The sequence below is a fragment of the Gorilla gorilla genome, chromosome 1 (assembly GCF_029281585.2).
Source record: "Gorilla gorilla gorilla isolate KB3781 chromosome 1, NHGRI_mGorGor1-v2.1_pri, whole genome shotgun sequence".
Lineage (NCBI taxonomy): Eukaryota > Metazoa > Chordata > Mammalia > Primates > Hominidae > Gorilla > Gorilla gorilla.
In genome coordinates this window covers 102,909,834-102,935,359 of record NC_073224.2, presented here as the reverse complement: position 1 = coordinate 102,935,359, position 25,526 = coordinate 102,909,834, and the positions used below count along the sequence as shown (strand labels likewise).

The 25,526-nt window shown below is 43.4% G+C and overlaps 1 protein-coding gene across 9 annotated transcripts in view; it reads right to left on the bottom strand.

Annotated features, from left to right (window-relative positions):
* GATAD2B (GATA zinc finger domain containing 2B) overlaps positions 1-25,526 on the bottom strand; it is a 115,682-nt gene that overhangs the window by 70,536 nt on the left and 19,620 nt on the right. For 2 of the 9 annotated variants that reach the window (XM_055359967.2, XM_055359961.2), the window contains exon 2: positions 23,273-23,391. The exons of 1 other annotated variant lie outside the window; for it this stretch is intronic. In XM_055359967.2, the coding sequence (XP_055215942.1) occupies positions 23,273-23,355 (83 nt within the window). In that variant the 5' untranslated portion in view covers positions 23,356-23,391. Of the gene's footprint in view, positions 1-12,680; positions 13,440-16,300; positions 16,435-21,832; positions 21,960-23,272; positions 23,392-25,526 lie in introns of those variants that run through there. 6 more of the 9 variants (XM_063694873.1, XM_063694891.1, XM_055359991.2 and 3 more) reach the window with 6 other exon arrangements.

The window sequence follows — 25,526 nt, the reverse complement described above, 5'->3', positions numbered from 1 at the left end:
ACTAAAAATACAAAAATCAGCTGGGCATGGTGGCAGGCACCTGTAATTTCAGCTACTCGGGAGGCTGAGGCAGGAGAATCACTTGAACCTGGTGAGGGGAGGGCGGCGGGTGGAGGTTACAGTGAGCCAAGATCGTGCCACTTCACTCCAGCCTGGGTGAAAGGCGAGACTCCACCTCAAAAAAGAAAAAAAGAACAGGCAGTATTAGAGTGAAAGGTTCTTTGCATTGGCCCATGCCTATAATCCCAGCACTTCAGGGGGCTAAGGCAGAAGGACTGCTTAAGGCCAGGAGTTTGAGACCAGCCTGGGCAAAACAGTGAGCCTCTGTCTCTACCAATAATAATAATAATGAAATTAGCCAGGCATGGTGACATGCCTATAGTCAGTCCTAGCTACTTGGGAGGCTGGGGCAAGAGGATCACTTGAGCCCAGGAGTTCAAGGCTGCAGTGTGCTATGATCACACTACTGCACTCCAGCCTGGGCAACAGAGTGAGACCCTGTCTCTAATAAATAAATAGAATTAAAGGGACAGACGTGGCCAAAGGGCAGATTTCACATACACTTCAAAACTACTCTTCAGCAACTCCAAAACAGCAATTAATGCCTATGAGAGTTAAGAAAAAAAAAAAAATTTTTCATCTATCCATTAAGAGAAGGTACTGGTTTGTGCCTTGCTGATTATGACTACATAATCACTAAGATTATCCTCACTAATCTGGCTCCTAACATCAAGAGAAAAGGTAAAAATAAAGGATATAGCTGGGCATGGTGGCTCATGCCTGTAATCCCAGCACTTTGGGAGGCTGAGGTGGGGCAACTGCTTGAGCTCAAGAGTTCCAGACCAGCCTGACCAACATGGTGAAACCTCGTCTCTACTAAAAATACGAAAATTAGCCAGGTGTGGTGGCACATGCTTATAATCCCAGCTACTTGGGAGGCTGAGGTGGGAGGATCACTTGAATCCAGAAGGCAGAGGCTGCAGTGAGCTGAGATCACGCCACTGCACTCCAGCCTGGGCAACAGAGTGAGACTCCATCTCAAAAAAACTTAAAAAAAAAAAAAAAAAGGGTAATTATTACTTCTAAGAACTAGGTAATCCCACAACAACAATGAATGAATCTTTACCTAGCCTCTAGGTTGTAGCAAGTTTGGTCTGTTGCTATTTTGTCTTTCAGTACTCAACAGACTAGGAAATAATACTCCTTAGTTTACTTATAAAGGGACTTAGAAAAGTAGGCTCCAGCTCCTTGGGGTGGGGAAATAATTGCAGGCAACCTGGGGAATAAGCAGAACAACCATTGTGGTAGGTCCCATCCTGCAATCTTTTTTTTTTTTCTTTTTTTTTTTTTTGAGACAGGGTCTCACTTTGTTTTCCAGGCTAGAGTGCAGTGGTGCAATCATGGCTCACTGCAGCCTCCCACCCCAGCCTCCCGAGTAGCTAGGACCACAGGCACATGCCACGACTAATTTTTTGTAAAGATGGAATCTCCCTATGTTGCCCAGGCTGGTCTCAAACTCCTGAGCTCAAGCAATTCTGCGATGGTCTCCCAGGGTGCTGGGATTACGGCTGTGAGCCACTGTGACCAGCTCATCCTACAATCCTTAAAGAAAGTAATAACCTCATATTCACTTCCTAACAAAAGGAAAAAAAGCACAGATATTAACACCAAAAAATACAGACATTCAAAGACTATTGCTTGTAAAGATGTGGCAACAAGAGAAATTTACAGGCGTTAACAAAAATATACAAGTTCCCAATCAAATTAAGGAATTTCCTCTAGACTGCAACCTGATAAAAACTCTTACTACAGGATTAACGAGTTTGAAAGTTCCCTCTCATTCCCAACTCTCCCCATCAGTGCTGTTATTCTGAATGGTCAGAAGCAAAAATAAACTCACATAAAACCAACTGTAACAGTGTGACCCATACTTTATTCCTTTTTTTTTTGAGACAGAGTATTGCTGTGTCGCCCAGGCTGGAGTGCAGTGGTGCAATCTCGGCTCACTGCAACCTCCACCTCCCAGGTTCAAGAAATTCTTCTGCCTCAGGCTCCCGAGTAGTTGGGATTACAGGTGCCCACCACCATGCCTGGCTAATTTTTTTTTTTTTCTTGAGACAGTCTTGCTCTGTCGCCCAGGCTGAAAGTGCAGTGGTGCGATCTTGGCTCACTGCAACCTCCGCCTCCCGGGTTCAAGCGATTCTCCTGCCTCAGCCTCCCGAGTAGCTGGGACTACAGGCTCAAGCCACCACGCCCGGCTAATTTTTTGTATTTTCAGTAAAGACAGGGTTTCACTGTCTTAGCCAGGATCGTCTCTTATCTCCTGACCTCGTGATCCGCCCGCCTCAGCCTCCCAAAGTGCTGGGATTACAGGCATGAGCCACCACACCTGGCCAATTTTTGTATTTTTAGTAGAGATGGGGTTTCACCTTGTTGGCCAGGCTGATCTCAAACTCCTGACGTCATGCGATCCACCCACCTCAGCCTCCCAAAGCGCTGAGATTACAGGCATGAGCCACCGCTCTCGGCCCCATACTTTATTCTTTAATATACTTTCTCATTTTCACCTAACACAAAAGCTGCTTCATAAATATCACACCTAGGAGGCACATAAAGAGAATTTAAGAAAAGACATCAGGCCGGGTGCAGTGGCTCACGCCTGTAATCCCATAACTATGGGAAGTCAAGACGGGAGGATTATGAGGTCAGGAGATCGAGACCATCCTGGCCAACATGGTAAAAACCCCGTCTCTACTAAAAATACAAAAATTAGCTGGGCATGGTGGCGCAGGCCTGTAGTCCCAACTACTCAGGAGGCTGAGGCAGGAGAATCGCTTGAACCCAGGAGTCGGAGGTTGCAGCGAGCCAACAATGCGCCACTGCACTCCAGCCTGGCAACAGAGCGAGACACTGTCTCCAAAAAAAAAAAAAAAAAAAAAGACATCATACTAAACTGAGCAGAATTATAATTTCTAAATGAATGCTGATCCCCTAATTGCCAATGAAAGACACAATCACTACAACTGAACCCCAAAATTGTAACACTTGCAATGCATGGACACTTAGAACAATCTCTAATTTTTCCTTCCTTCCATGTGCTGTTTGACTGTCCTTTTGTACAATTCTAACTCTGGCAGATGGCAGGGAAAGAATACTGCATTTTGATAATATCATACTAAACAGAAAAGAAGAAATAAAAAAGAAGGGGGAGTCTCGAATGAGTAGTTAATAGATACTATTATCTGGCTTTTTGCTTCTCCTTAAGAACAACCCCTCTCCCCCACCCACCCTTGTACCCTTGGCAATTCTGAATGATTAGAAACAGTCGGCCAAGCGCAGTGGCTCACGCCTGTAATTCCAGCACCGTGGGAGGCCGAGGCGGGCGGATGACTTGAGGTCAGGAGATCGAGACCAGCCTGACCAACATGGTGAAACCCTGTCTCTACTAAAAAAAAAAATTACAAAAATTAGCCGGGTGTGGTGGTGGGCACCTGTAATCTCAGCTTCTCGGGAGGCAGAGGCACAAAAATCACTTGAACCTGGGAGGCAGGGGTTGCAATGAGCAAAGATCACACCACTGCACTCCAGCCTGGGCTACCAAGTGAGACTGTCAAAAACAAAAACAAAAACAAAAAACAAAAAAGCCACACAATGTGGCCTGTCCCCTGCCTCCTTGATCCTCACTCCTAAGTATCTTAACAAACTACAGCTGTAAAATCCAGGAGGCATTTCTCTTTTAATCATTCTTTTCTCAAGCACATACACCTTTGAATGGGAACAGAAAGAAGAGACCCACCAGCCTGGACAACACAGGAAGACCAAATTTCAATAAAAAATACAAAAATTAGCCAGGTGTGGTGGTACACGCCTGCAGTCCCAGCTACTCAAGAGGCTGAGTTGGGAGGATAGCTTGAACCCAGGAGGTCAAGGTTGCAGTGAGCCGTGATCACATCACTGCACTCCAGCTTGGGTGACAGAGACCCTGTCTCAAAAAAATAAAAAAATAAAAAAGGAGATCCAGGACAGTTACCACTTCTACTAGGAACATGGTCAATAACACTTGCACACAGAAGCTCTCTCGTTTTGCCACAACACAAATACCTTTTTCTTTCTAAGACAGCAAGGAAAAAAGTGTATGTGTGGGTGTGTCAAAAGGGTATTTTTCTTGCTCTAAGCCTCCCCCCTCCCTCTCCTTGTCCATCAGCCCAAGCAAGCAGAGATGACGCAGACTTCCTTATATAATGGCCTGTGATTTCCTAGACTGCAGGCCTTTCCCTTTGTGTTCTGTATACACTTACACACACGAGCGCGCGCACATTCTCATTGCTTTGCAGCCCCTGGCATGATGCCAACACTCAGTCAGCTGGTTGACTCCATTCACAGAGCAGGGTTGGAGCTGACATGGAAAAGGGGAGGGGTAGAGAGGGTAAGGGGGAGGCTAGAACCATCACTGCTACAGACAAAAGAAATTTTAAAAAGGGGAGGAAGGAGAAAGAGAAAACCTTAATATAACACTCTCCTTATTGGTTCAGCTTGAAGACAACTAGAAGCCAGAGACCCTTACCATTATAGCAAATGGATGAAGCAGAGGGAAAGAAGATCCAAACCGAAAGGAGCTTTGTATGAGAAACAATAATTCTGCAACAAAAATTTTTAAAGCAACAGTGTTTATTACTTCAATCCCATTAGAAACCTCAGCATATTACCTTCTACACATAGCCAAAAACTACTAGAAAGAACTCAAAGAGATTTCGAGTTTCTGCTTTTAGCAAAGAAAAATAAGGATTGGGGAGGGCAAGACAGTTAAAACTACTTAGAGGTATACATTTTTCCGTTCCTTCCTCTAGCTTCCAGAAAAGTGAGAGAGAGAAGAAGTAGAGAAAGAGAACAGAAAAAGGAGGAAAATAATGAGATGGGTTTAGGTTTTTTTCATGTATGTGTGTGTGTGTGTGTGTGTGTGTGTGGAGGGTCGTGTGTGTGTGGAGGGTCCCCTTTCTTTCTCTTTTCTATCATCTCTTTTCTACCGTAAGAGAAGCTCTTTCTGTAGCACAGACGTGGCCCCCATGCGTGCCAGCCCCCTTGAGAGCCCTGCACAAACCCGGTCTCCAAGCGGGCACTGCCCTGCCAATCACATGGTGTACTGTTATATTAAACAAAAGAAACAGGGGGATGCTTACTTTTACCCATGATGCCTAGCGGGGGCAGGAGGGAGGGAGAGAAAAACCAGTTGTAGCCGGTTTATAACCTCAGGACATGGAATTATCTCTTAATTTTTAAAAGTCATTTGTGGTACAAAAAAGTCTGTTAGTCTCCCCACCCTAACTATCCCCCCATCATTGTGGCCTAGTGCCAAACTTTGTCTTCATGAATGAGAGCTAGTTTCCTCTCAAATCATGATGCTTTAACTGTTTAGTTTCCAAAGCCAACATCCAAGATAGGAAATCGCAGCATCAATACCAAAGCACACCCCAAATTACAACAAAATGAAGACATACTGCCCACCAAACTTCTTTTCTTTATCCCTATTGCTAGTGCTAGGGAACAGGTACTAATAAGACAGCAGGTGTATTCACTAATTTTTCTTTTTTCCTGAAGCTGTCCCACAGATAGGACATCTGATTTAACCCGATCCATTGACACCGTTCAGGGCAGCTGAATCCGCACCTAACACAAAGCATAGCAAGGTTTCACAGCAAAGTAGTCAAGACAGTACCCATGCATTCTTTAAAAACAGCTTAGGCCTTTGTTATGTATATTTTACTGCAATTTAAAAAAAAATTTTTTAATGCTTTAAGCCCAGCCATAGTATGACTGCAATATTATTCCACTTTCCTGTGTCATAGCTACAACACTTTACTCTTTGCATTCTAGCACCTCCTCACCTACCACATCCCACTTACCACACACACATCCCTATGTCATTCTATAGACAAATCCAGATGCTAGACATACCTAAGCCTGGTCTCTGATTAACTTTCCCTTTTCTGTTTTAGAGCAACTTGTTCCAATCATTTTATAAGGACTTTTCACTTCCCCAAAGTGCTGATATGGGGTCAGAAAATAGTGGGGAAGAAATCTAAGCAAACCAAAGAGGAAGAAGGGCAATGGTAATTGTTTTCTTGGAGATCTATTGGCTGAGGACCTTTGCTCTAGGATCTTTCTCTATCTGATCAACTAGTTATAAATTGTAACAAGGAATAACAAGGGGGGAGGGATTTTCTTACTTTTCAACTGATATCTCCCACGAATATGTCATTCCAAATGCTTGCCTCATTTGGACCTCTGAAATTCACATCATAATTACTGCCTCCATCAGAGTCTCTCACAAAGCCCTTGTTCTCAAATATTAAAGTTTCTAGCAAATATGGAGAAAAATAATCTTCACCCTACGCAAAAATATTATTTCTAAATAAAAGTTTTCCTGAGCCATATAATATTAACTTCAATTTTCAGAAAACTAACACCGAGCTAAATCGAAACTAAGTACTACTGGCCACTGGCATAACAAATTCAACAATTTACAAACTACAAAGGAAAACCCTTTATCTACAACACAAGCTGAGCTTCAAGTGGTTGATACCGTACTATCTCAGTCACAATAAGGTCCTCTTAATAGGAGACCATCAGAGGTATCCAGATCTAGACACTGCTATCATTTTACAACATAAAGGAAAACATGATAAATGTCGCAAGCAAAATAGATTATTTCTTCTCATTCATCACATTTCCACAGGAAACCAATTATGAATTTTAAACTGAAGCTCACTAGTTCCATGTTGATGATGGTAAGTATGATTGTCTATTTTTTAACAACCTATTCAAAGATAATTCCCACGTAAGTCTGCTGAATACATCTGACTGCACTGGTCTTTTTTTTTTTCTATCAGTTTTTAATATAAAAAGCTTAGATATAATTAAGCTGTCTGTAGCAATTACCATTGATTGCCATGAGTTAAATCTTCAACATTGTAGAGGCTGAGGCAGTACTCTACGTTTACTATATCTCCCTCTATATGTTGGATTGATTAGTAGTCCAGAGGTACTACAGATGCTCTCAAGCCAAGAGGTATCTTCAGAGCCTTGGAAAATTAAGAACTATACAGTAGGCAGAGACCCTACTCTTTTCAGCTAAATCATACTCACCCAAAACCGAAGTACTTAATTGTGTGAGGTGAAAACTAAATTTAAAAATACTTCCTCTTTGCCAGGCGTGGTGGCTCACGCCTACAATCCCAGCACTTTGGGAGGCTGAGGCGGGCAGACCACCTGAGGTCCGGAGTTCGACACCAGCCTGGCCAACACGGTGAAACCCCATCTCTACTAAAAATACAAAAATTAGCCGCCGGGCACAGTGGCTCATGCCTATAATCCCAGCACTTTGGGAGGCCGAGGCGGGCAGATCACGAGGTCAGGAGATCGAGACCATTCTGGCTAACACGATGAAACCCCATCTCTACTAAAAATACAAAAAAATTAGCCGGGCGTGGTGGTGGCGGGTGCCTGTAGTCCCAGCTACTCCGGAGGCTGAGGCGGGAGAATGGCCTGAACCTGGGAGGATGACGCTGCAGTGAGCCGAGATCGTGCCACTGCACTCCAGCCTGGGGGACAAGAGTGAGACTTCATCTCAAAAACAAAAACAAAAAAACTTCCTCTTGGTAAATATTACTCAAGTTGTGATACCCTAAAGAATACCAAATTATCTAAAGTTAAGAAAAAGATCTACATTCACTGAGTATTTAATGCACTAAGCCAGGAAGGTAGGATCTTTTCCCCATTTTCTTTTTATTTATTTCTTTTTTTCGAGACGGTCTCGCTCCGTTGCCCAGCTGGAGAGCAATGGTGCGATCTCAGCTCACTGCAACCTCTGCCTCCCGGACTGAAGCAATTCTCCTGCCTCAGCCTCCCAAGCAGCTGGGATTACATGGGCCTGCCACCACACCCAGCTAATTTTTGTATTTTTAGTAGAGACAGGGTTTCACCATGTTGACCAGGCTGGTCTCAAACTACTGGCCTGAAGAGATCCTCCCACTTCAGCCTCCCAAAGTGCTGAGATTACAGGTGTGAGCCAATGTGCCCGGCCCTGTTCTCCATCTTCTGGATATGGAAATTAATTCAGTGAAATTTTAAAAAGCTTAAATGAAGTCACTCATACAGCTCACAATTAGAGGCTGGCTCCAAAGCCCATATGCTTTCCACTATACCATGATGCCTTGAGCATTTCTCAGCACTCAAGAGCCCAGTTCTCCAGGGTAACCATGCTTGCCTTGCCAATCTCCACTTTACCCACTGGATTAAAGAAAATATTAGCCAAATATGATGGAAGTAAAAACATATAAACTCTCTGACAGACATGTATGATCTCCACTCATAGATGATTTCACCCAGGACTACTTCTGAAAAGCTAAGGACATGAGCTTCAAGTCAGTGCCAAGTAAAGGAAAAATATTTAAATTTTAAAAAAGGGGCTGGGCATGGTGGCTCACGCTTGCAATCCTAGCACTTTGGGAGGCAGAGGCGGGTGGATCATCTGAGGTTAGGAGTTCGAGACCAGCCTGGCCAACATGGTGAAACCCCGTCTCTACTAAAAATACAAAAACTAGCTGAGTGTGGGCTGGGCGCGGTGGCTCATGCCTGTAATCCCAGCACTTTAGGAGGCCAAGGTGGGTGGATCACGAGGAGATCGAGACCATCCTGGCTAACATGGTGAAACCCCATCTCTACTAAAAAGACAAAAAAATTAGCCGGGCGTGGTGGCGGGCACCTGTAGTCCCAGCTACTCGGGAGGCTGAGGCAGGAGAATGGTGTGAACCCAGGAGGCGGAGCTTGCAGTGAGCCAAGACGGCGCCACTGCTCTCCAGCCTGGATGACAGAGCAAGACTCTATCTCCAAAAAAAAAAAAAAGGAAGACTAAAGATCTAAAGATGTACAACCTAGATACAAAAAGAATTTGATAAATGCTGTCTGGGAGGATCAAATCACAAAGAATAGCATAAGAAAAGAGGTGATATCCAGGCTTAGGCAACAGAGTTCAAATTGATTGCAACTGAATGCTTAAATGTACTCCTACAAAAGAAATATAAACTTCATAGAACCACTTAACAAAAACTCAGTAATATCATAAACTGGCAAAAACAGTCATTATCTTTGCCCTTTACAAATTTTATAAATAACTTGTTAAATCTTTGTCCCCATTTTAACATACAGTTATGTGTTGCTTAACAACAGGGATACATTCTGAAAAATACATGATTAGGTGATTTCACTGTTGTGTGAACATTGTAAAGTGTATTTAAACAAACCTAGATGGTATAGCCTATTGCTCCTAGGCTATAAACCTATATAGTATAGTCTGTTACTATACTGGCAATTATAACACAATAGTAAGTATTTGTTTAAACATATCTAAACATAGAAAATGTATGGCAAAAGTATCATGTTACAACCTTATGGGACTACCATTACGTGAGGCATGACTGTATATCCTTGGACTCAGCAATCAGATCAGTATTAGAACCATTACAAACGCTGAAAAATAGCTTTTTTCCTTTTTTTTTTTTTTTTTTTTGAGACGGAGTCTCGCTCTGTCGCCCAGGCTGGAGTGCAGTGGCGCTATCTCAGCTTAGTGCAAGCTCCGCCTCCCGGGTTCACGCCATTCTCCTGTCTGAGCTTCCCGACTAGCTGGGACCTCAGCCTCTCGACTAGCTGGGACTACAGGCGCCTGCCAGCACGCCCAGCTAATTTTTTTTTTTTCGTATTTTTAGTAGAGACGGGGTTTCACTGTGTTAGCGAGGATGGTCTCAATCTTCTGACCTCATGATCCGCCCGCCTCAGCCTCCCAAAGCGCTGGGATTACAGGCATGAGCCACTGCGCCTGGCCGAAAAAGCTAACATAATGCTGAAACATGGCTAAATGGTTAACTTACACTTAAAATTATTCACTGGTGTCCAATAATACAAGCCAAAATTTTTTTATCTAGCTGTTAGTCCTCTCCTACTTCCTTATAGTCCTGTCTGCTTTCAGTCGGTCCAGTCTATTTGGAGAAATCAGATCACAATGCTTCAAAATTACTATTACAACAACAAATCAGATCACAGAACAGCCAAACCCCATTCATATGGTCAAAAAGTTACATTTTTTCTTCATTAAACAGAAAATAGCTCAACTGGTCAAAAGAAAACATCAGTTCTTTGGAGATGAGGATTCCTCTCCACATGTTTAGAAATAGCACACCAGGCAATCAAGCACTAATACAAAGAAAACCATTTGCTTTCCCAATCCCTGATACACAAATTGGGAATTACACCCAAGCTAATGTGCACTGCTGAGTTCTCTGGAAAAAGGCAGTTTAGTCTAACAAGGGAAGTCAGTTTTCAATCACTTGGGAGTTACAAATCAATGACTGATTGATTGACAAGTGAAGTAAGTGTCTACCACTATTTGGGAAGATGTATTTATCAAAATTTTGGCTAAAGTAAAAACTAGGTACACTACCTTATAATGCAGAATATGGACTGGGTCTTAACACAGACACAAGAAATGAGAACAAGACTTCGAGTCCTGAGACAGCATTTAAATTAGGGAGTACTGTTCTCAAAGTAGTACTCCTATTTTATTTTTTTTAAAGAGGCAAGGTTTCGCTGTGTTGTCCCAGTGGCTGGGACTAAGGTGTGTGCCACTGTACACAGTCAAAGCATATTCCTTAATGTGTTAACTCATTATGGGTTTACAGGAAGTAAGATAACTGTAGAGGCCTTCAAGACTTCTATTGACTCAAGTATTGCAAATAAGCATAAAAAATTACTGCAGGCTGGGTGTGGTGGTTTATGCCTGTAACCCCAGTACTCTGTCTGGGAGGCCAAGGCGGCTGGATCACTTGAGGACAGGAGTTGGAAACCACCGTGGCCAACATGGTGAAACCCTGTCTCTACTAAAAATACAAAAATTAGCCGGGCATGGTGGCAGGCACCTGTAATCCCAGCTATTCAGGAGGTTAAGGCAGGAGAATCACTTGAACCTGGGAGGCGGATGTTGCAGTGAGCTGAGATCGCGCCACTGCACTCCACCCTGGGCAACACACTGAGGCTCTGTCTCAAAAAAAAAAAAAAAATACTGCCATACACTACTCAATGACTTAATCATCATACAGGAACAGAGAAAGTAAACAGATCAACTTTTTCATTTATCATACAGCACAAGATGTGTCTAGGCCAATCTCTTCTGTAAGGGTGGTATACATTTTCCTAAGGCAACTGGGGGATTCCACTGCCTGTCCTTGGAAAAAAAAAAACATGAAAATCATATGGAGCATTATATTAGTATTTAATACCTACAGAATAATTTCTGTCTTCCAAAAGACAAAGTATCTCTAGTAGTGTCTATAAGATAGTACCTAACTAGAATAGTCCTAAATCCCTAACTTATTCTCATCCTGTATCAGCAGCATGCTATTGATTCCCAGTGATAAGGTGTGCAAATACTTCATTTCTTAATACTTGATTGCTGATTATTTTCATTCACTCCGATCTGTACCTTCCCTCTATCTTTGCAGGGGGACCAAGTTCTTTTTAGGCAAGTCACAAATGTTCATACTTTTCTGACAATAAAAATTAAACTTGAACATCTAAATGTGCTAACAACTGTTATCAACTAAGTGCCACAGACGAAAGAGAAAGTAGTTTTAGTAGTCACCTTTATCTCTTTTGCCACAGAGTTTCTAAGCACTTGAGTTCTACTTTTTGGCCTGGCTTTTTGCTGTTACTAAGTATCTAAGTGTCTCTTCCTCTCTAGCGTTCCAAGAGTAGAAATCCCAGCTTATCAACAGTTTCACTTAGAGCTTCAGACATTTTACTCTACATTAAGCTTCTCATCTTTCACTTCTGTTGTGAAGGTTGCTCTTATCTTTATCCTCTGAAATCATAAACAATGCAAAAAAGAAAAAATATATAGCTACCCTCTATATAGTGACGTTCTACTCAATCTCTGACTTAAGAGCCCCAAACCATGAGGAGTAATAATAGAAAACCTAAGATTAAAATGTAAGTTATCACAGCCATACAGTCAGTGACTTCCATAAATCTTTTAATTTGCCCTCCACTTTAATAATCACCTCACTGAACTGCTATGTTCAACAGGCTATGCTAGAACTAGATCTAATTATTGAATAAAAACAGAATGTATCAGGCTGGGTGTGGTGGCTCACCTGAGGTCGGGAGTTCGAGACAAGCCTGACCAACATGGAAAAAACCTATCTCTACTAAAAATACAAAATTAGCAGGGCTTGGTGGCACATCCCTGTAATCCCAGCTACTCGGCGGGCTGAGGCAGGAGAATTGCTTGAACCCAGGAGGCGGACGTTCTGGTGAACCGAGATCGTGCCATTGCACTCTAGCCTGGGCAACAAGAGCGAAACCCCGTCTCCAAAAAAAAAAAAAAAAAAAACACAAAAAACAAAGAATGTACCATGTATATTTATAAATCACTCTGGGCGGGCAAGTTCAGAATTTACTTCACTCAAACTTGGTAGACTTGTGAGCCATCCAATTATTGGAATTTCAAGACAATCACACAATTAACCCCCCTCATAATTACACTAATGAGAAAGATGGAGACAACATAAAAGGAAACAGCTGGCAAGAGGAAAGTTGTAGATGCGTGAACGTCAAATTTAAAATACACTCACATGTTACTTATTTTCATATGTTCTCTGTATTTTCAACATTAAAATTAACTGTAAAGAATAGCAAAATGTTAGTAATTTTTGAAGCTTGTGGTGGGCACATGAAAGTTAATTACTTTGTACTCTATTTGGGTATGTAAGTTCTTCAGAATACAAAATAAAAAAAGTCACAGGAAATTTACAAACATCTACATTATCAATAGAAAGATAAGAGGCCAGTGGGGCGCGGTGGCTCACGCCTGTAATCTCAGCACTTTGGGAGGCCAAGGTGGGCAGATCACCTGAGGTCGGGAGTTGGAGACCAGCCTGACTAACATGGAGAAACTTGTCTTTACTAAAGATACAAAAAATTAGCCAGGCATGGGGGCATGCCTGCAATCCCAGCCACTCGAGAGGCTGAGGCAGGAGAATCACTTAAACCCAGGAGGCAGAGGTTGCAGTGAGCCAAGATCACGCCATTGCACTCCAGCCTGGGCAACAAGAGCGAAACTCTGTTTCAAAAAAAAAAAAAGAAAGAAAGAAAGATAAGAGGCCTGGTGTGGTGGCTCACGCCTGTAATCCCAACACTATGGGAGGCCGAGGCGAGTGATCACAAAGTCAAGAGATCAAGACCATCCTGGCTAACACAGTGAGACCCCGTCTCTCCTGAAAATACAAAAAATTAGCCGGGCGTGGTGGCACGCACCTGTAGTCCCAGCTACTCAGGAGGCTGAGGCAGGAGAATCGCATAAACCCAGGAGGCAGAGGTTGCAGTGAGCCAAGATCACACCACTGCACTCCAGCCTAGGCGAAAGAACAAGACTCCGTCTCAAAAAAAAAAAAAAAAAGAACAAGAAACAGGCTTTCTTGCTTCCCAGCCAGCCTGGCAGCTGCTCTTGGTTGGGGGCCATCCTGAACCTAAGACAGAAAGCTGGTGGCCGCAGAGGATGAAAAAGCGGCTGGAGTTGATCAACTCTAGGCTCCAACTTATTTAAAGTGAAACTGGTCATCCTCACCAACTGCCCATCTTTAAGGAAATCCAAAATAGAGTACTAAACACCATGTTGGCCAAAACTGGCATCCATCATTACAGTGACAATAACCGTTAAGGCATGTAGAAAATACTACAGAGTTTGTACACTGGCTATCGTTAAGCCAGGTGATTCTGGTATCATTAAACGCATGCCAGAACAGACTGGCAAAAAGTAAACCAGGCAAAATTTTTCTTTAATAAAATGTGCCGACAGGTGCGGTGGCTCACACCTATAATCCCAGCACTTTGGGAGGCCGAGGTGGGAGGATCACCTGAGGTCGGGAGTTCAAGACCAGCCTGACCAACATGGCAAAACCCCATCTCTACTAAAAATACAAAAATTAGCCAGGTGTGGTGGTGGGCACCTGTAATCCCAACTACTCAGGAGGCTGAGGAAGGAGAACTGCTTGAACCTGGGAGGCGGAGTTTGCAGTGAGCTGAGATCGCACCATTGCACTCCAGCCTGGGCGACAGCGAGATTCCGCCTCAAAGAAACACACAAATGAAAAAGGAAAAGAAAGGAAAGGAAAAAGGGAAGGGAAAGGAAAGAAAAAGGTGAAAAAAAAAGGAAAGGGAAGAAAAAAGGGAAGGCAGCCGGGAGTGGTGGTTCATGCCAGTAATCCCAGCATTTTGGGAGGCCAAGGTGGGTGGGTCACCTGAGGTCAGCAGTTCAAGACCAGCCTGGCCAGCATGGTGAAACCCCATCCCTACTCAAAATATAAAAAATTAGCTAGGTGTGGTGGCGGGCACCTGTAATCCCAGCTACTTGGGAGGTTGAGGCAGGAGAACTGCTTGAGCCCAGGAGGCAGAGTTTGTAGTGAGCTGAGATCGTGCCACTGCACTCCAGCCTGGGCAACAAGAGTGAAACTCTGTCTCATTAAAAAAAAAAAAAAAAAAAAAAGAGGTAGGGGGGAGAGGCAAAGGGAAGGAAAAAGGAGCGGGGAAGGGTAAGAGGAGGGAAGTATGAGGGGGGAGGGGAGGGAAAAGAAGTAGATTAAGTTCTGTCTCCAAAGAAAGAGATGTCCTTTTTTACTGTAAACTTTTTCCAATTGTGAATTCTGTACCATGTGCATATATCACCTATCCAAAAACTGACTAAAATTTAAAAATAAAAGGAATGGCTAGATTTAACATAATTACTAAAAGACATAAGCACAATGAAAATTAGGGACAGAGTTTATGGCTGGGTGCAGTGGCTCATGCCTGTAATCCCAGCACTTTAGGAGGCTGAGGCGGGCTGATCATGAGGTCAAGAGATCGAGACCATCCTGGCCAACATGGTGAAACCCCATATCTACTAAAAACACAAAAATTAGTCAGGCATGGCTGGGAAGACGCCTGTAGTCCCAGCTACTCGGGAGGCTGAGGCAGGAGAATTGCTTAAACCCAGGAGGCGGAGGTTGCAGTGAGCCGAGATCATGTCACTGCACTCTAGCCTGGCAACAGAGTGAGACTCCGTCTCAAAAAAAAAAAAAAAAAAAAAAAAGAAAAGAAAAGACAGTTAGGGACAGAATCCCCAGGCCTAGCTAGAAGCAGCATAAGTCACTCACAAAACTCAAGAGTAAAACAGGTAACAAGACTATTATAGTATATAGAACACTACCACTAGTTAAGATAAGACACACTAAAGGCTAAAGATCAGATATCTAGGAAAAAAGATCTAGCTGACCAAATATTAAACATACTAATAAGTATTCCCTCCTATTGAATTCAAGAGAAAAATAAATAAACTGATAAGTAAAGGGGTCTTTCAGGGTCAAAGCATCATCACTCACCTAGAACTCTCTAGACTGTAGAGGGATACATGAATACATAGCTGCTCATAACAATTGACTAGTAAATGGTCAAGGAGTTTAAAATCAGAATTGATGGATAAGATATGCCAATGTGAAATTCTGGACATTCATCGCTTCTGTCCAACAATATTATAAAATAATTTTGTCATCAAAATGGGCCCAACATTAGACAGTATCCAGTAGACTTGTAAGAAATCTTTTTTTTTTTTTTTTTTTTTTTTTTTGAGACAGTCTCCCTGTGTCACCCAAGCTGGAGTGCAGTTGTGCCATCTTGGCTTACTGCAACCTCTGCCTCCTGGGTTCAGGCAATTATCCTACCTCCGCCTCCCAAGTAGCTGGGACTACAGGCACGTGCCACCACGCCTGGCTAATTTTTGTATTTTTAGTAGAGACGGGGTTTCACAATGTTGGCCAAGCTGATCTTGAACTCCTGACCTCGTGATCCACCCACCTCGGCCTCCCAAAGTGCTGGGATTATAGGCGTGAGCCACTGCGCCCGGCCAAGAAATCTTCTTTATTGAAATGAGGGAAGAAAATATTCATGCAGAGGAGTGGATCAAGTTCTGTGAAGCTGTACCTAAACACAGTACAAGAGGAAAAACCTGTCTGGTCTGGATTTTACCTAGAGGAAACTTCTAGCAGTCTATTAGCTGAGATTTGCCCATTAGCATTGATGAGCACATGGAACCTACAGGAAAAACAGTGACACTTTTCTTCAATTCAGTGACATAAAGATTTGTCAAAATTCTGACTGTTGTTACGAGGATTTGGTATAGTAGGCAGGTTTATCATTTTACAGGGCAGTAAATATTCACCTTAAAAAGTTTATCCCAGCTGGGCACGGGCCGGCTCACATCTGTAATCCCAGCACTTTGGGAGACTGAGGCAGGCAGATCACTTGAGCCCAGAAGTTTCACACCAGCCTGGGTGACATGCCGAAACCCACTCTCTACAAAAAAAGACAAAAAGTTAGCTAGGCAGGGTGGCGCATGCCTGTAGTCCCAGCTACTCAAGAGGCTGAAGTGGGAGGATTGCTTGAGCTGCAGGAGGTAGAGGTTGCAGTGAGCCGAGATCACAACACTGCACTCCAGCCTGGGCAACAGAGCAAGACTCTCTCTCAAAAAAAAAAATAAAATAAGTTTATCCCTTCCCCTAAGTAAATCTGAACTTTTAGAAAAGTTTATTCTTGGCCAGGCACACTGGCTCATGCCTGTAATCCCAGCACTTTGGAGGCCAAGGTGGGTGGATCACAGCGTCAGGAGTTCGAGACCAGCCTGGTCAACATGGTGAAACCCCATCTCTACTGAAAATATAAAAATTAACCAGGCATGGTGGCAGGTGCCCGTAATCCCAGCTACTCAGGAGGCTGAGACGAGAGAATCGCTTGAACCTGGGAGGCGGGGGCTGCAGTGAGCCGAGATCACACCACTGCACTTGGCCTGGGCGACAGAACAAGACTCCATCTAAAAAAAAAAAAAAAAAAAAAACAAAAAAAAAACCCCAAAAAATGTCCCCATACTAACTGGAACCACTATATTAAACACCACCAACATGACTTTATCTTCAAGGAGGTTTGTGGCAATTATTACCAAGTCTCAAGCTTGTAGTTGAACACAAATACTACCAGAGGAAGTCAGAATAGTGGCTACCTGTTGGAGTGGAGGAGGGTAATGACTAGGAGAGAACATAAAACAGACTTCTGGGACTGGGCGCGTGGCTTACGCTTGTAATCCCAGCACTTTGGGAGGTTGAGGCGGGCAGATCACTTGAGGTCAGGAGTTCAAAACCAGCCTGGCCAACATGGTGAAACCTCATCTCTACTAAAAATACAAAAATTAGCCAGGTGTGGTGGCACACGCCTGCAGTTCCAGCTACTCAGGAGGCTGAGGCAAGAAAATCGCTTCAACCCAGAAGGCAGAGGTTGCAGTGAGCTGAATTCGTGCCACCGCACTCCAGCATGGGCGACAGAGCAAGATTCTGTCTCAAAAAACAAAAAAAGACTTCTGGGTCTTCTATATCTCTATCTGGGTGGTCACCTTATAATGAAACTACTTTTCTGTATGTACATTATACCTCAGGTAAAAAAAAAGTTTACGGGCCAGGTACAGTGGCTCACGCCTGTAATCCTAGCACTTTGGGAGGCCGAGACAGGCAAATCACGAGGTCAGAAGATTGAGACCATCCTGGCTAACATGGGGAAACCCCGTCTCTACTAAAATACAAAAAATTAGCCAGGCATGGTGGCACGCGCCTGCAGTCCCAGCTACTTGGCAGGCTGAGGCAGGAGAATCGCTTGAACCCGAGAGGCAGAGGTCGCAGTAAGTCGAGATTGCTCCACTGCACTCCAGCCTGGGTGACAGGTCGAGACTACGTCTCAAAAAAACAAACAAAAGCTGGGCGAGGTGGCTCACACCTGTAATCCCAGCACTTTGGGGGGCCAAGGCAGGTGGATCACCTGAGGTCAGGAGCTCAAGACCAGCCTGACCAACATGGAGAAACCCCATCTCTACTAAAAATACAAAATTAGTCAGGCATGGTGGCACATGCCTGTAATCCCAGCTACTTGGGAGGCTGAGGCAGGAGAATCCCTTGAATCCAGGAGGCAGATGTTGCGGTGAACCAAGATCGCATCATTGCACTCCAGCCTGGGCAACAAGAGCGAAGCTCCGTCTCAAAAACAAACAAACAAACAAAAAGTTAGCTGGGTGTGGTGGAACGTGCCTGTAGTCCCAGCTACTTGGGAGGCTGAAGCATGAGAGAATCAGGTGAACCTGGGAGGCAGAGGGTGCAGTGAGCCAAGATCGCGCCACTGCACTGCAGCCTGGGTGACAGAGCGAGACTCCGTCTCAAAAAAAAAAAAAAGTTTACAGAAACTGATAAACAAGAGATTGGCAGTATTTCCTTGGCTTAATGCTGATGACAGTCAGGTACAAGAGGTACAGAACCAACCAGTCGTGGTGGCACATGCATGTAGTCCCAGTTACTTGGGAGGCTGATATGGGAGGATCACTTAAGCCCAAGAGATTGGGGCTGCAGTGAGCCACGATCGTGCCACTGCACTCTAGCCTGGGCAACAGAGTGAGACCCCATCTCCCACAAAAATAAAAATAAAAAAAAAAGAAGAAAAAATAAAAAGAACGGAGACATCTGAGGGGCAAAGGAGACATGTTACTAAAAATTTATTGACAATATAATGATGTACTCTTGAATCTAAGATATGCAGTATTTGGGTCCTTCCTTTATCCATATAGCTTCAGTTACCTGTTTCTCTTTATCTACAAAGATGTCTAAGTCTGATGCTCACAGCTAAGGTTAGGGCTGAGTATGCTGTTCATTGAGACTTTTATACCTCTGACTTTGGAAATAAGAAAGACTTTTCAAAAATCCATCTGGGCTGGGTGTAGTGGCTCATGCCTATAATCCCAGCACTCTGGGAGGCTGAGGTGGGAGGATCACCTGAACCCAGGAGTTCAAGACCAGCCTGGGCAACATAGCAAGACTCTGTCTTTAAAAAAAAAAAAAAAAAAAAAAAAGAATTAGCTAGGTGCTGTGGCATGCGCCTGTAGTCCCAGCTCCTCAGGAGGAAGTGGGAGGATCACTTGAGCCCAGTAGTTCTAGGCTGTAGTAAGCTATGATACAGCCACTGCACTCCAGCCTGGGCAACAGAATGAGATTCTGTCTCTTAAAAATATATTTAAAAAAAAATCCATCTAACAAGGAAGTCTCTAAATAGCATTAAAGAAAGCTGCATGACATGAGGCACAAAACAGATCCTGGCTCCTAATATTAAGATAGTTGCCTATCCTGAATCAAAAGCACCACTCAAAGAAGAACTGGATTCTCCACTCCAACAAATAGGTCAGATAAAGGGGATAATCTGAAACAAAAGGGAAAGTAGGAGGGACCATAAAAACAGAATGGCTTGAGGGCCTGTAAGAGTGAACAGTAAAATTTTCTTTTCTTTTTTTGGAAATGGAGTTTTGCTCCTGTTGCCCAGGCTGGAGTGCAATGGCATGATCTCTGCTCACCACAACCTCCGCCTCCCGGGTTCAAGCAATTCTCCTGCCTCAGCCTCCTGAGTAGCTGGGATTACAAGCATGCACCACCACACCCAGCTAATTTTGTATTTTTAGTAGACATGGGGTTTCTCCATGTTGGTCAGGCTGGACTCGAATTCCCAACCTCAGGTGATCCACCTGCCTCGGCCTCCCAAAGTGCTGGGATTACAGGCATGAGTCACTGTGCCCAACCATGAACAAGAAAATTTTCAAGGTCAATGAAGCAACTCCTAATACTGACTGAAATATTAACTACAGAGAGTTCAGGAGATCATGCTATATTCTGCTAACACATCCATAAATTTCTTAAGGGAAAAAATGTCATCAAACTACAGATTTTATACTCATTGCTTTTTATATCCAAGGCAACATTAGTAAGACCCATTTTTGAAGGATCTTTTCAAAAAGAGAAGTTGGTTAAACAAATACTTCCAGTTAATTAAAAAATACTGTGGTTATGGCTTTGGGAACTAAAATAGCTCTTAAAACACTTTTTTTTTTTTTTTTTTTTTTTGAGACGGAGTGTTGCTCTCGCCCAGGCTGGAGTGCAGTGGCACGATCTCGGCTCACTGCAGGCTCCACCCCCCGGGGTTCACACCATTCTCCTGCCTCAGCCTCCCGAGTAGCTGGGATTACAGGTGCCCGCCACCTCACCCAGCTAATTTTTTGTATTTTTAGTAGAGACGGGGTTTCACTGTGTTAGCCAGGATGGTCTCGATCTCCTGACCTCGTGATCCTCCCACCTCGGCCTCCTAAAGTGCTGGGATTACAGGCGTGAGCCACCGCGCCTGGCCAAAACACCTGTTTTTTAAAAATAAGAAGAAAAGATGAAAAGCACTCAAATCATCTGATTTTGGCTTTTCTGTTTCTTCTAATACGATGAGAACAGAATGATCTTATGCAAGATTGGGATATGTGAACAAAAGAAAGTTACCTCAAATAGGATTACTTGACTTTTGGTGCTAAGTATCTCAGACTACCCAATGTGGGTGCAAGAGAAAGATGAGTGCTTCTCAGGAAAATAACTGATGAGAGACTAAGTACATATTTTCTACAAAAAGTCAAAACTACATTATATTGCTCTAAAGTGTAAGTTTCTGCTTAAGAAAAATTTCTTCTATAGGGACCCAGAATTTATGTCTTCTAAAAATATCAACTATATTGTAATAGATTCAAATCACCACTCCTGCTATATAGGTTAAGGTCTCAAAGCTAGACAGTTGGCCAATATATTAAAAAAATTTTTTTTAAAGAACTGCTGAAAACGATGCACTTCCTCAGTAATTATGTTTCTATATTCAAATATTTCGTTCCCTGGGCCTGGCACGGTGGCTCACACCTGTAATCCCGACACTTTGGAAGACCTCGACGAACGGATGGCTTGAAGCTGAGAGTTCTAGACTGGCTCAAGCAACATAATGAGACCCTGTCTCAAAAAACAGACAGAAAAAAAAAAAAAAAAAAACCCCAGGCCAGGCACGGTGGCTAAAGCCTATAATTCTAGCACTCTGGGAGGCTGAGGCAGGCCAATCGCTTGAGTCCAGGAGTCTGAGACCAGCCTATGCAACACGGTAAAACCCCATCTCTACAAAAAGTACAAAAAAATTAGCCAGGTATAGCAGCACATGCCTGTAGTCCCAGCTACTAGAGAGGCTAAGGAGAGAGAGGATTGCTAGAACCCAAAGTTCAAGCCTGTAGTGAGCTATGACTGCACCACTGCATTCCGGCCTGGGCAACAGAGTAACAGCCTGTCTCAAAAAAAAAAAAAAAAAGAAAAACAAAAACAAAAAGAAAAGAAAAAAGAAATTATAATAAACTACAAAAATACCAATCCCAAATCACATAGCTCTGGTAGGTATTTAAAAGATTCCAATCTTGGCTGGGCACAGTGGCTCACGCCTGTAATCCCAGCACTTCGGGAGGCCAAGGTGGGAAGATTGCTTGAAGCCAGAAGTTGGAGACCAGCCTGGCCAATACGGTGAAACCCCATCTCTACTAAACATACAAAAAAAAAATTAGCCAGGTGTGCTGGTGCACGCCTGTAGTCCCAGCTACTCAGGAGGCTGAGGCACCAACAAAGATAACCTTCCTACTCTGACCCTATTCTGAGCAAGTGAAAGCCTCCTAGTAAGTTCTAAATTCACTGAACAAAACCTAAATCTACTGAATAAAATAATCACCTTCACTGTAAAAGCAGAAAAATGAGATGAGGAGAAAGACAAGTGACCTATTAGAGCAAGAAAATCAGTCAGCAAAGTAATCTAACTTTTATTAGGAATTTGCCCTTACCTGCCTTAACATCTCCATTCCCTGAAAACAGTATGACCCTGCTGATGTAGCTGTGTTTGGCTCTCTGCCTCTGCCAATTAGAAGCTCAACTAGGAACCATACATGCTCCTTACTCCTGAAGTTGCCCCTGATTTTAAAAGATTGTGAGGACAAGAAATCAGATTATCAAAACTTTTACACTTAGACTAAAAGTTGAGACATTTGAGGAACATTTCAAAGAAGACAATTTTTATCTTAAAATGTATACTCCAGCTGGGTGCGATGGTGCACACACCTGTAATTCCAGCTACTTGGGGAACTGAGGCTAGAGGACTGCTTGACCCAGAAGTTCGAAGCTGCAGTGACCATGCCTGTGAATAGCCACTGCATTCCAGCCTGGGCAACATGGCGAGATCTTGTCTCTTAAAATAAAAATTTTAAAAAGCCTCCTTTGCCAGGCACACTGGTTCACACCTGTAATCCCAGCACTTTGGGAGGCCAAGGTGGGCAGATTACCTGAGGTCAGGAGCTCGAGACCAGCGTGGCCAACATAGTGAAACCCCATTTCTACTAAAAATACAAAATAGCCAGGCGTGGTTGCACATGCCTGTAATCCCAGCAACTTGGGAGGCTGAGGCAGGAAAATTGCTTGAACCCAGGAGGTGGAGGTTGCAGTGAGCCCAAGATTGCGCCATTGCACTCCAGCCTGGGTAACAACGACGAAACTCCATCTCAAAAAGAAAAAAAAAAAAAAAAGCCTCCTTCTTCTCTTTCCAATAATTGGGCTGTAGTCACATGCCTGACAATCAAAATCCAAAGACAACTGTTTTTTTGAAAGGAAATGCTAATAAGGTATATAAGTGTTCCCAAAGGCACTTGAAGACAGACAGTTCTCATTGCTGGCCAGCCACACTACTTCTCTCAAGTTTAGATTTCAATTGAGTTGTTTCAGAAACTCTTAATAGCCTGTTGGTGCGGTTGTAAACTGGTACAAATTTTTGGAGAATAACTTAAAGTCTAACAAAATTGTAAAGGGGCATACCATTTGGTTCATTAATTACACTTCTAGAACTTTTACCTACAAATATACTTAAATGTGTAAAGATCTATGTAAGATGTTTCACTGGAAGGCTGGTTATCATAGCACACGTATACACAAATTGCAAACACCCTAACTGTTCCTCAGAAGTGGACAGATTAGGTAAATTAAGGTATATCCATACAATGAAATATTATACAGTCACTAAAACAATGAGCTGCAAATGTCATATATATATTCTATTAAAAATTTCTTTTTCTTACTGGGCGCAGTGAGTGGCTCATGCCTGTAATCCCAGCACTTTGGGAGGCCGAGGCAGGCGGATCACAAGGTCAGGAATTCGAGACAAATCTGGCCAATATGGTGAAACCCCATCCCTACTTAAAAAAATACAAAAATTAGCCAGACGTGGTGGCACGCACCTGTAATCCCAGCTACTCAGGAGGCTTGAGGCAGGAGAATCACTTGAACCAGGGAGGCGGAGGTTACAGTGAGCCGAGATCATGCCATTGCACTCCAGCCTGGGCAATAGAGACTCCGTCTCAAAAAAAAAAAAGAAAAGAATAGCTTGAGTATCCAGTAATATGACCATTAATCTGGGACCAGAATTCACCTACATCACAGACTGGCAAGCTTATTTTCTTTTTCTTTATTTTTTTGAGACAGGGTCTTGCTCTGTCACCCAGGCTAGAGTACAGTGGTGAGATCACAGCTCACTGCAGCCTCAACCTCTTGGGTTCAAGCAACCCTTCCACCTTAGCCTCTCCCAAGTAGTTGCAACTACAGGCGTGTGCCATCAAGCCAGGCCCAGCAAGCCTTTTCTTTAGCCAGATAGTAAATATTTTAGGTTTTGGAGGCCTTAACATCTTTGTTGTGACTAGTAACTCTGACATTGTAGCAGCATGAAAACAACAAAAGACAATATGGAAAAAAAATGAGCATAGTTATTTCCAATAAAACTTTACTTATAAACACTGAAATCTGAATTTCATGTAATTTTCACATGTCACAAAATAATCTCTTGATTTTTTTTCAATCATTTAAAAATCATAAAAACTGGCCAGGCGTGGTGGTTTACACCTGTAATCCCAGAACTTTGGGAGGCCAAGGTGGGTGGATCACTTGAGGTCACGAGTTCGAGACCAGCCTGGCCAACTTGGCAAAACCCCATCTCTACTAAAAATACAAAAATTAGCCAGGTGTGGTGGACTGTGCCTGTAATCCAAGCTACTCAGGAGGCTGAGGCAGAAGAATCCCTTGAACCCGGAAGGCAGAGGTTGCAGTAAGCCGCCATAGTGCCACTGAACTCCAGCCTGGGCAACAGAGCAAAATTCTACCTCAAAAAAAAAAAAAATTTATATGTTTGTATGTTAAGGCTGAGGCACAAGAATCGTTGGAACCCAGGTGGAGAGGTTGCAGTGAGCCAAGATCATGCCACTGCACTTCAGCCTGGGTGACAAAGCAAGGCTCTGTCCCTAAATAAATAAATAAAACTATCACATCTCCAAGGCAAAATGAGAATCAGGAACTTTAATAACGAGAGTGATGGCGTAGAGGGGAAGTGCATTACAGTTAAATTTATTCAAGATGAGACTTCAATGGACAACACCATTTTGATACTTCCATGAAAGTTAACTAGCTGATTGATTTTTCTTTGGTTAAAATGTCCAACTGCGCCCGGTGGCTCACACCTGTAATCCCAGCACTTTGAGAGGCCGAGGCAGGTGGATCATCTGAGGTCAGGAATTTGAGACCAGCCTGGCTAACATGGTGAAACCCATCTCTACTAAAAGTACAAAAATTAGCCGGGCATGGTGGCGTGTACCTGTAATCCCAGCTATTTGAGAGACTGAGGCAGGAGAATCACTTGAACCCAGGAGGTGGAGGCTGCAGTGAGCCGCGATCGTGCCACTGCACTCCAGCCTGGGAGACAGAGCAAAACTCTTGCTAAAAATAAATAAATAAATAAATAAATAAATAAATAAATAAAAATAAATAAATAAAATAAAATGGCCCTGGGGTCTACAGCCATACCACCCTGAACGTGCCCGGTCCCGTCTAAAATGGCCTTGGGGCAACAGGGACAATCAGGAGGAGAGCAGGGGCCAATCAGACTCCGTCTCAAAAAAAAAAAAAAAAAAAAAAAAAAAGCCGGGCACGGTGGTTCACACCTGTAATCCCAGCACTTTGGGAGGCTGAGGCAGGCGGATCACCTGAGGTCAGGAGTTCGAGACCAGCCTGACCAACATGGAGAAACCCCATCTCTACTAAACATACAAAATTAGCTGGGCATGGTGGCACATGCCTACAATCTCAGCTACTCAGCAAGGCTGAGGCAGGAGAATCACTTGAACCCAGGAGGCGGAGGTTGCGGTGAGCCAAGATTGTGCCACTGCACTCCAGCCTGGGCAACAAGAGCGAAACTCCATCTCAAAAAAAAAGAAAAAAAGAAAAAAAAAAGAATTTTCAGGATTTGGTAAGCCTATCATACTTACAGCCAAGGTGTAAAGAGTGCTGAATGAGGGTATAATTCCTACTTAAGGGGCACTTGTTCCTAATATGCAAGTTACTTAATTTATAAACATATTATACCTAGTATTATAATTATTGTACTCCTTTTTGAGACAGGGTCTCACTCTTGTCACCCAGGCTCGAGTGAAGTGGCTCGAACATGCC